The 11,047-nt window shown below is 38.2% G+C and overlaps 1 protein-coding gene across 2 annotated transcripts; it reads right to left on the reverse strand.

The window, feature by feature from the left end:
• Nucleotides 1-259: 259 nt before the first annotated feature.
• LOC129904669 (transcriptional corepressor SEUSS) lies at nt 260-10,774 on the reverse strand. Of its 2 annotated transcripts, none has more exons than XM_055980245.1 (10): nt 10,508-10,774; nt 8,646-10,043; nt 8,393-8,512; nt 8,147-8,195; nt 7,767-7,984; nt 7,565-7,633; nt 5,133-5,227; nt 2,955-3,048; nt 2,326-2,395; nt 260-1,889 (listed from the first exon to the last, which is right to left on the reverse strand). In XM_055980245.1, the coding sequence occupies exons 2-10, from the start codon at nt 9,669-9,671 to the stop codon at nt 838-840; spliced, it is 2,793 nt and encodes a 930-aa protein (XP_055836220.1). In that variant the 5' UTR covers nt 9,672-10,043; nt 10,508-10,774; the 3' UTR covers nt 260-837. The 2 variants fall into 2 exon arrangements, with proteins under 2 accessions (XP_055836220.1, XP_055836219.1); XM_055980244.1 differs by having other exon boundaries at nt 10,504-10,774.
• Nucleotides 10,775-11,047: the final 273 nt, after the last annotated feature.

Below are 11,047 nucleotides of genomic sequence, written 5' to 3' on the forward strand. Positions count from 1 at the left end.
CAAATTATACATGGCTAGGAGAGTGAATCGATGATCTTTAAGACTCGCAGTTACTGTTCAGTAGGAAATGATCCAACTGTTGACCAGTGAATCCAATACCTTTTATATTCGACCTATTTTCCTTTTATCAAACTATGTGACAACTTGCACAAATTGTCTTGTTTGAGCAATTTTTGAAGTACTCATCTTTAGCATCCAGCCACTCCAAAAACAAGCAACCACAACAATCAAAACTGTCTAATTAATACAAAAAACATACTACAGAGGAGAAGTGATTGCATTGGACACATTACCATGAAACAAGCGGTTACAACCAGCTCATCAAAGTTCTACAATAAAAATTCCTCCCACACAATCCAAGATTATATACACTCATGTTCCAGAATGGTGGCAGAAGTACGGCACAAGATGGGCAAGATCTCAGCAGTTGGTAGTTTACAAATGCCTCGAAAGGGTACATGTGTTCGCCAAGTCACTCCTGGAATTCCTATTCAAGGCTTGTTAGTGCAAATAAGTAGCTGTGATAAACCAGACAAAATCAAGTTAGATGAATCTTTATGCAACCTCAGGTGATATATAACATTTCAATCATGAAATTACTGTGCTACATGTTTTCCTTGTCTCGCAAATCACTACAACGGAAGCAAGCCCTGAAATGCTCTCTTCAGGAACCATATCTACTCTCAGTGTGCAAGGCAAACTCTATGTTATCTTTGCAGCACAAAGCAGCGGCATGAGGACCAAATATGCAATTACAACCACAAGAACGCACCCCTATCTTCTAAAGGATCTTGTCACTTTGTTCATACCTTCTAGGCTACAGCCAAGTCAAAACCTTTAGGGAGATGTTTTCCAGTCAAACTGAAGGTTATTGAAACCATTGACTGCCCCTAGACCACTAAGTAGCTGGTTCCCCAAATCTTGTTGCTGTTGAGTCATACTTTGCTCTCGTGACATTGGCATGCCTACTCTTCCATTCATAGACATGGAATTATTACCCAATGCAGCCCGAATTCCATTGACCATTGCAGCCTGGTTCAGTCCATTGCCCGTGTTCCCATATCCTGGACCCATACCTATATTAGCATTTACTGTCCCATTCCCAACAAGGCAGCTGCTTCCATTTAGAATGGAATTATTAGCAGTTGGTATCATCCCATTTACACTTTTCATGTCATTCCCCATTGTACCACCACCAACAAGGCCACCTCCACCAAGTTGGGAAGACAGCATCATTTCATGTATGATCTTTTGCACAGAGCTTTGAGAGTCGTTAGCATCAATATCACCAGAAAGAGTGGGTTGATGCATTGAAATATTTGGGGAATTGGCAGAATTCACATGTGATCCTGATGATAAGCCACCATGTGAAGTTTGTGGCGGATTGCTTGATGAACACGGTGTTGGAGATTGAAATGTGGACGAGTTTGGTTGAGACTGTGGCCTTGTATTTGAAGAACTTGGTGAAGGCATTTGAACAGTATTTCCTGCATAAGGGCTGTTCGCACCATTTCCTCCATAAGGACTGCTCACACCATTCATTGGAGCCTGTTGCCTAGAGGTCATGGAATTTTGGTGCACTAGCCGAGCAACAGTACTATTAGACGAAGTAACAGATGACTGGTTCAAAGTGTTGTTTACACTAGGAATGCCGTTACTGGAAGCAAGCTGCATTGCACCAGCCTGGGCAGAGCTCTCATGATTTGAGATCTGACTGGAGGTCTGTTGTTGCTGCTGCTGTTGCTGAGACTGTGATTGTGTCTGCTGCTGATGATGATGCTGAGACTGTGATGATGTCTGCTGCTGCTGAGACTGATCCTCAGATGGTTCAGCTGCACCATGTACCCCAGCCGATGAACCATTCCTACGAGGAAATTTAGCCAAGCTCTCTGGAAAGGCCAAATTTCAAGCACAATTGTAAGGTTTAAAGAACTGTATCAACCCCAACACTCACGCGGTACTCACAGGGTTGAGTTCTTACCCTACACAACCCACTATTTTACATTCAACAAGTTAAATGCACAGAGAACAAAATCTGCATACATAACAGTCAGTTTGGATTTTTTTTTCACTTGTACATTAGGTAGGTAATTACCAGTTTCCACCTCAAAGAGCAATTTCATCATCATTCATGAAAATTTAACGTCGATGATAACATTCATGCCATGTGATGAATACCGATAATATCCTAATCTATAAACCATCAAACTACAGAAAAAGAATAGCCCCTGCAATTTCACTTTTGACTTTGAGATTAACTGGTGGGTATAGAAAACCTTAAATTAGCATCAGAAACAAGTAGAAACATAAACAAGCAGAACTTACCCATAGGCCCTGTCCGTGTCTCTCTGCTGTAGTCAATCAAATCTTTCATGCTATTGACCACTTCTGATATCTGCAATTGCACCAGCAGTACGCAGGAAATTATAAAATTATATCCCCAAAGACAGTTAATTGAAGGGAAGATTAAAGTAAAAGATGATTACATCAGAAAAGTTAATCATTTGAATGCACACGCATGCAACTTTCGGTCAGATTACCTTCATTTTGAAAATGACACTGGGAAAAAGTCGAGGCCTACGTGCTTAACACTTGAAAAAGTAAAAAGAAGGGGATACTGTTTAACTAGAAGTTATCTTGTACAACTAGACCCTTTATGACCCACTAAAATAAAATTGTAGAAATGGCATAATCTCTGTAAAGTGGATGAAAAAACAGAATTACATTACGTAGGTGTGAAGAGGATTAGGAAGTTGGATAGAACTGGTTGAGTTGGATATCGCACACAGAACAGGCAAACCAAAACCTGGGAGGGAAGTTAAAAATTCTAACAGAAGCAAATAATTCAAACAATTTGTAATGATATCCCCATTGATATGAGCAAAGTATCACCAAACAACTACAAAAAAAAAAGCCAAAATAAGACCCTTCCAGCATAAGAACAATGTGCACACCTGAAGGCATCGCACATATCTCTTTGTATACCCTAAATCATTTACCAACGGAACTTCCAAAGCTTTTGCCAACTGACGAGCTGAGGCAACAAACCTGAATCAAAATCAGAAGTCAAAACCTTGGGTGATATTACTTAAACTTGAACTCTAAATAAAGTACGTGATCGTTAACAAATACACAAGCATAAAATCATTTTCTAGAATAATAGAACCTGTTTTCATGAGTTTACCCCTTATTTATAGATTGTTCCTGATTATGATTGAAGGTATTAGAAGGGAATGAGGTAGACCTATATTCATATGGAGAGGAGTCGCCGTCAAAAGCTTGCAAATTTCTCGATTCCATGCAGACTTAATTAGGAGAGAGCATAATGGAAGCAAATGATCCAAATAGGTGACAACAACACTTTAGGATTAAAGTTTAGTTATTGTTATTACATTTACATTAGATCTGACGTTTGCCAATAGTCGTTAGCCCAAGTTAGAGGGTAGTGTTGCAATGCAAGAAAAATTGTGAATAAATAACTTCAAGTTTTAGAGAAATCCGAATTTGTGTTGAAAATATTATTCTTTATAAGGAAAGTAGTATTGGATGATTTATAGAGTTGAATGGTTACAGAGGATTTGGATTAATAAGGGAGAGCCAATCTTTTTTTGAGAAAGAGTAAGGGAGAGCCAACCTTATTCCGCATTAAGTTGCAGTTGCTGATAGATTAATTTTCGTAATAACAGTTATGACATAAAAATGGCATGCACGCAACACCTTTCCCCTCATCCACCATTACATATAGCTCCCCAAATTTATGTAGCTCCACTGTTGAACAACTCGCTCTCTCTCTCTCTCTCTCTCTCTCTCTCTCTCACACACACACACACACACAATATATATATATATATATATATATCACCACTTGTCCTTCATCTTTTATCCTCATTATTCTATTGGAAGATCCAACACATCACAGAACCTGAATGGCTTCCCCCACGCAAACCCACTTTTCCAAGTCATCAAATATGTGAGGAAGATCAGTCGAGAGAAGCTTGATGAACTTCTTTAAATTGTAGAATACTGACTTAACCCATTTTATGATTGGCGACTAAGAAATAAACTCATTTCTGTTTGAATCCCTGTAGACTCTGGACAAAATGCAAATCTACAGTCATACTATTGAGACAACAAGAGTGTGTGTGTAAGATCAGCATTTTGAAGCTGTGGAAACACATATTATATTCACAAGTTCACTGTTGTAGTTAATTGACCATCTTTAAGAGGATATTTACTTTCAAAAAAAGTTCAAAGCCATCATTTTCTTGTTTATCAGGAAATGGAAAGTCGAGAGCTTTCGGAACCCAAAAGGACGCTCTTTTTAGTTAATTGAGACATTATCAAACACAACTACAATTCAGTCCTGCATCCAAATATAACAAATTGTGGGTATCAACTAGACATTCATATTTATGGCTCTAGGAGCAAATGAGCTTCCAAGACTAGACAGCAGGATCAATGATAGCACTCCATAACATTAAAATTTCAGCTAAATCTGCTAACAACCCTACATACAACTAAAACAAATACTCCCTCTGTTTCAATTTGTTTTTCTAGTTTTGACTTGACACGGAGATTAAAATGTAAAGAAGACTTTTGAATCTTGCGGTCTTAAACTAAATATGTGTAGAATATACTAAAATGCCCTTTAATCTTGTGGTCTTAAACATGTCACGTGGAAAGTTGGAATGAAAGAGTTGCCAAAAAAGGAAAGAGGCATTCTTTTTCAAACGGACAAAAAAGGAAAGTAAGATAAAAAAATTATTTCACAGTAAACTCATTATGAATTAAAACCATAGTAAGATAAAGCTCTAATAGGATAACTGACTGGTCAAAAATCATAGCCATAACATCCCAAGTCCCAAGTCAAGTAAGTACCAGCACAGACCCCATCAAAGAAGCCCAATCAATAGAAATACTAGTTTTAAGCTATCTAACAACGTGAGACGAAGCCCAGCATTATTACCTACTTAAAAACTAGAGCACACGACGAATCACTAAGAAAATAAGTTTTAAACAGTGAGATATATGTGCTAAATCAAAATAGTTGGAACCATCAAGAAAGACAGCACAACATTGTCAGCCCTAACATTTTGTATAAAAACCTGTACCATAAAATATCAGGGACTCACATATTGCAGTTACTCTGCAACTCAGGAACAGATGCAGTAGATCCATTTTGAGTGGTGGCCTGGTACTTCTGAGCTGCAGCGCCGAGTTGACTCACCTACATGTAAAAATCATAAAAAGGAAATCACAAAGATGCAAAAGCCACTGCATCCAAAATTTAAAGACAGCTTCATTTAGGCAAGACAAACAATTTGCTAGAAGATGTGACAAACCAACATAGAAATACAGCTCTTTTTCTTTTTTTGAACAGAGAAATTAAAGCTCATTGAAGGACAGGAAACAAGAATATGCGAGAACTTTATGTGACAAACCAACATAGAAATACAGCTCTTTTTTCTTTTTTTGATCAGAGAAGTTAAAGCTCATTGAAGGACAGGAAACAAGAATATGCGAGAACTTTATAAAAACACATTCTGAAGAGAAATCTAATTAATCCTGTCTTGCAGTGAATTGGAAGGTGTAACAGAATGATAGTGAATTAAATTCTTCAACAGTAACACGTCATCTAAAAACTTATAAACTTTATGAGAAGATATTCAACAAACCTACCAATATGAGGATCACGCATGTGCAAATATAATTAATAATGCAAAAGAAAAAGTAAATCAAAGCACTTATATGAATTTAAACTTGATAAAAGTCATCATGAAAAGTTAGATTAGAGGGGGGAAAACATGCTCAGCAGGCAGTGTTTGAGATACATTCAACTTGACAAGAGCAAATTCTTCTTCATTAAATAGTATCTCACAAGACCACATTCTCATCAATTTCATCTGAAAGGGGCGGTTAACAAATAAAAACCTCATTTGAATAACACAGAGGTACAGTGTTATTAACAGCGCTCACTTCAGAGCTTAAAGCGTAGTGAGGTGAGGCGACAGGTCAAGCGCTTTTGTTCCTTGAAGTAAAGGCGAGATCAGAAAAGCGCTCGCTTCAACAAAAGAAGCGAGCAGCAAGAATCGCTTTTTTGGAGAAAGCGAGGTTTTTGGAAATTCAATTGAAATGAGGGTTAACTTTAGGTCTAATCTTAAAACAAGTGCAACAGACTAATGCATTTTCTTCACTGCTGTTCTTCTCCTCTTAATTCTAGTGTTTCAAGGAATGTTCTTCTTTTTTCCTCTTCTCTTATCTTCCCCTTTGATTTTACCTTCTCTTTTTTCAACTTTTTTCTCTTTTTCTCTTCTCTGTTTTATATTCCATCCCTCTTCACCTCTTATTTCATTTTTTGTTCTCTAGTGATGTTACACATCGCATTGGGGCGTCATGGATGAAATGGAGGTTGGCCTGTGGAGTCTTGTGTGATAAGAAGGTATCATCCAAACTTAAAGGAAAGTTTTATATAGTGGTGGTTAGACCGTCCTTGTTGTATGGGGTGGAGTGCTAGCCGGTCAAAAACGCAAATGTTCAGAAGATGCATGTTGAGGAGATGAGGATGTTGAGATGGATGTGTGGCATAATAAAAGCGACAAGATCATGAATGAGGCTATTCGGAAGAAAGTAGGAGTGCCTCTATGGCGGACAAGATGAGGGAAGCGAGGTTGAGATGGTTTGGACATGTGCAAATGAGGTGTGTTGACGCCCCAGTGAGGAGGTGCGAGAGGCTGGTTGTAAAAGGTACCTGGAGGGCTAGAGGTAGGCCGAAAAAATATTGAGGAGAAGTGATTAGACAAGATTTGCCATAACTTCATATTACCGAGGACATGCCTCTAGATAGGAATGAGTGGAGGACTTATATTAGGATAGAAGGTTAGTGGAGGATTAGCGTATTATGTTGTGTATCGTGCCTCGATTATCACACTATTTTGTTGTTGTTATTGTTTCTTTCTTGTAGACTTTACATTGCCTTTCTTATTAATGGCTATGCTTTCTTCATAATTTCTTCATCTTGGGTTTGAAGCACTTGAGCCAAGGGTCTTTCGGAAACAGACTCTCTACCTCCTCGAGGTAGTGGTAAGGTCTGCGTACACTCTACCCTCCCCAGACCCCACTTAGTGGGATTTCACTGGGTATGTTGTTGCTGCTGTTGTTTTGTTAGCTTTTTTCCGCTCTATTTTTTTGTTTGATTTAAGAATTGAAAGATTTGCTTAATATTATTTCTATTTGAGTTCTTGGTTATTACTTATTTATCTATACAAATTTAATATTTTTTATTTTTGTATTAAATTGCTTCAATTGAAAATAGTGTGCACTTCGCTTCACACTTCTCGCTTCGGTGAAGCGAGCCCTCATCACTTTTTTCTGCTTCTTGCTTTCCAAAACACTGCATAGGTACTTGACTGGATAAAGTGTTTCTGGTCTTATATAAATGGTAAAAGAAAGAAATTGTTTTTTCTAAACCAGATTAGCAAACAGAAACATACAAGTCAGGTTAGAGCTGAACCATGACTTCACATAGATCAAGGTAAATTAGTAGTGCAAAGCAACTTTGGTCAACCTGAGGTATCAACAATCTTCTAGGGATTAACTCCTCGTGACGCCGAGCACAAAATTCCCAAGAGACTATCTGCCAAGTTGACAAAACGGAAATCAGATATAAGAAAATTATAGACATTCATCTGCACCGTGCCATGTCTTAGTAACTGATTGTTAATAAGCAATAGTTATTGAAACAAAATGCTATCAACTCTTCAATTAACCTTCAGATCAGGTTGTGAAAACACTATTCGAAGCTGACCATCACGGACAACGCGAAGTTGCTCAAAAACACTCTCCTGAATTGCTTTTGCATAGTCTAGGACAATCTGTCCAGATGAATTCTGATATTCACGAGGCATGTCAACATAAAGTAGCTCTTCCAAAGTCCCACTTTCATATTTTATCTTGAAAAGCCTGGGCAAGACTTCAGCAGTCGCTTCTGAATGAACAAGTTGACAAACATCATATGCCAAGAAAGATAACATTGTGAAAGGATAACCAAATGGGTGAAGAAATTACATGTCAATAATAGCTTTGTAAGTCATGAAGAAGCATGAATTTTGTAGACAACAGAAAAGATATAAAACCAAACGAAACATACCAAACCCACGACCTGGCTTGCGGTTGCATATTTCACAGTGCCATACATCCTGCAAATCATTATAATAGTGGTTACTTCTAATTCTATACAAGGAAAAAGTTGGTCTGCAACGAAACTGCATAACAATTAAGTGACAAGTCCAAATTAGTTACTATAGAAGCGGTACATGACTTGCTATAACCACAATTTTTCACTGAATAGGAAGATTTCTCACGTTGATTATGGAAAATTCATAACACTACCAACCTGAGGAAAAACACCAGTGGTCTGCCGACCACTTCCATACATTGAGACACACCACTTTTTCTTGGCATTTGGAGCAAAGTACTCGACGACAAATTTTCTCCAGAACTCTATGTTATTGTCCTACAAAGTAAGTAGTGCAAATGTTAAATCATTAGGTTGTTGTCAAATAAAGGATTGAGATCATAGAAGGTGTGTGGTAGAGTGCAGAGTGTTATTGGCCACACATAAATTATAGTTGGCACAGTTTTCTTACTTCAGGTCTGTGTTGCTGCTGATACAAATAATGAGTCAGTCGACGAGCACACATCCCAGGCTCATAAGCTGGTTTTACAGGAGACCTTATAGCATGATTCTGTGTTTGAAATTGCGGTTGAAGTGGGTTTCTCTGCTGAGGAAGACCCTTCAGGAGTTGCTGTTGTTGCTGCTGCTGCATAAGCCTCTGCTGGTGGAAAAGCTGAGCCGCAGCAGCGGCTTGAGGGGACTGCTTGGACAAGTGAAGTAACTGCTGTTGTTGTTGTTGCTGCTGCTGCTGTTGCTGATGTAGAAACAGAGAAGGTGAGGAATGTTGTGGTTCCACCTTCACAGTGGTGAGGCCTCTCATACTTTGGATCTGCTGGGGCTCCTGCTTTACAGTTGCCAGGTTTCGCAGTGATTGCAACTGCTGTGGTGTTTGATCATTGGTCACCTGGGGCTCCTGTTTGACAGGTCCCACGCTTCCTAATCCACCTCGTATGGATTGAAATTGCTGCTGTTGTTGCTGATTTTGAGAATTGCTAGGGGCAGAAAATTGCTGAAATTGTTGATTATGTTGGTAATTCTGGGAATCAAGCTGTTGGGACGGTGATTGGTCAGTTAACATCTGGTTACCAGAAGGGCTAGGAAACCTCTGTCCCACAACTTGACCTGAATTTGGATTTGCTGTCATGGCCGATGAGACAAAAGATGTTGAAGGAGTATTAAATCCCATACCATTTCCAGCAGTGGACAGTGGATCAGACTCGGCCCCATTATCAACTCGTTGAGAGATTCCAGGTCCAGGAAGCCCTGGATTATGACCACCATTTCCTAAGGACTGATGGAGCAGAGACGAAACATTTGGAGCATTACCTAGCATATTCATGTTACCATACTGTGTCCGAGGTGACACAATAGAAGGGAAACCAGCCTGTGAAGGCATTCCACCCCCTTGACCACCCAACAACCCAGAATTTGATCGCAATAATGAAGACGGAACAGGCTGAGAACCTCCAAGTGGATTAGGAGGCCCTGGAGGAACCATATTTTTTATGCAATGATAACAATCTACAATCACTTAACCAGCTATATATAGAATTCTAAAATGTATGAAACCTAACAACAAGCTCTAGAAACTTAATACTAACTCCGAAAAATGAATTAAACAGAACAACAAGCAGAACCTACAATATCAATTAGTTCAGTCTCTGAATCAGAGCTACACATTCCAAAGTCCCCATTTTGGGTTAAAACAAAGGAAGAACCCTCACTGCTGCATATACCTAGTTGTGTATCATCAAGAGAACCTTGGAAATCACAGAACACCAAGTACAAGCTATAAACTTTAGATCTTAACATCCTAAAACTCTTCTTTTCAGCTCATGTAACTATCTTTATCCACTTTCCCAATCCACTCCTGCAAAAAGAACAAAAAATATCAAATTGTATCAAATTTCTTCCTTTCTTCTTTAAAGAAAACATAGATAAACTCAAATCTTGAAACAATAAAATCTCAAAACAAACCTCATATTCATCACTAATCAACTAGAAAACCACAAAAGTTTAACTCAAAAAAATTCCCCAAAAAATTAAGCTAGAGTAATTAAATTCAACACTAGAAAAATAAAACAGCGATTCATTACTACATCTTCATTTGATCAATCCCTAAATCACCCAAAAAAGTACAAAAAACAAGATCTACAGCTCAAATTATTGGTAACACCTAGGGCACCAAAATACAAAATTATATACAAATACACCCAAAAGGCCAAAAAAAAAAATTTACTTAACGAAACACACACTCACAATCAGCTATCCATACATATATATATATATATATATATATATATATAATAATGTATCTATAGATTACATACATACAGATATGGGTTATTCCGCCGAAGTTTCACTTGGAGCTTCGCCTTTTCTAAGTGAAAAAAAGTTTCAGTAGAGAGAAGAGAGAGAAGAGAAGAGTTTCTGCGCTGTCTTTTTTAGAGAGAGAAAGGGAGAGAGAGTGTTCTTGCGGACGTCAAAATTGTATTCCGTCGGATTGAATATTTCAGCTTCCTTCACTCACTTTTTCTCTCTCTGTTTTTTTCTTCTTCTCTCAAACCAAATGAAGTCAAATCCTCTCTTCTACTTTCACTGTAGGGTGGGGAGAATGTTCAGGTGTACATGCATGTACATTATGGAAACATATTCATGAGAGAGGATGATACATGTGTATAATCACCATTTATTATGGCCAAAACCATCGTTGACACCAACTTTCACTTAGACACCTAAATCAGGATATAATCACTATTTATTATGGTCAAACCCATCGGTCGCCCCCTAAAGTTGACATCAACTTTCACTTAGACACCTAAACCAGGAGATGTTCATTTTAGACACCTCAAGTAAGGTCCTGATGTGTCATTT

This window comes from Solanum dulcamara, chromosome 9 (genome assembly GCF_947179165.1).
Source record: "Solanum dulcamara chromosome 9, daSolDulc1.2, whole genome shotgun sequence".
Lineage (NCBI taxonomy): Eukaryota > Viridiplantae > Streptophyta > Magnoliopsida > Solanales > Solanaceae > Solanum > Solanum dulcamara.

Excerpts from the sequence above, each read along its gene's own strand:
- LOC129904669 (XM_055980245.1), bottom strand. The coding sequence starts at position 9,671 with ATGGTTCCTCCAGGGCCTCCTAATCCACTTGGAGGTTCTCAGCCTGTT. Across the intron at positions 5,228-7,564 it reads GAAGATTGTTGATACCTCAG|GTGAGTCAACTCGGCGCTGC; the intron begins GTTGACCAAAGT and ends TTTTACATGTAG. Across the intron at positions 2,396-2,954 it reads GATATGTGCGATGCCTTCAG|ATATCAGAAGTGGTCAATAG; the intron begins GTGTGCACATTG and ends GTGCAATTGCAG.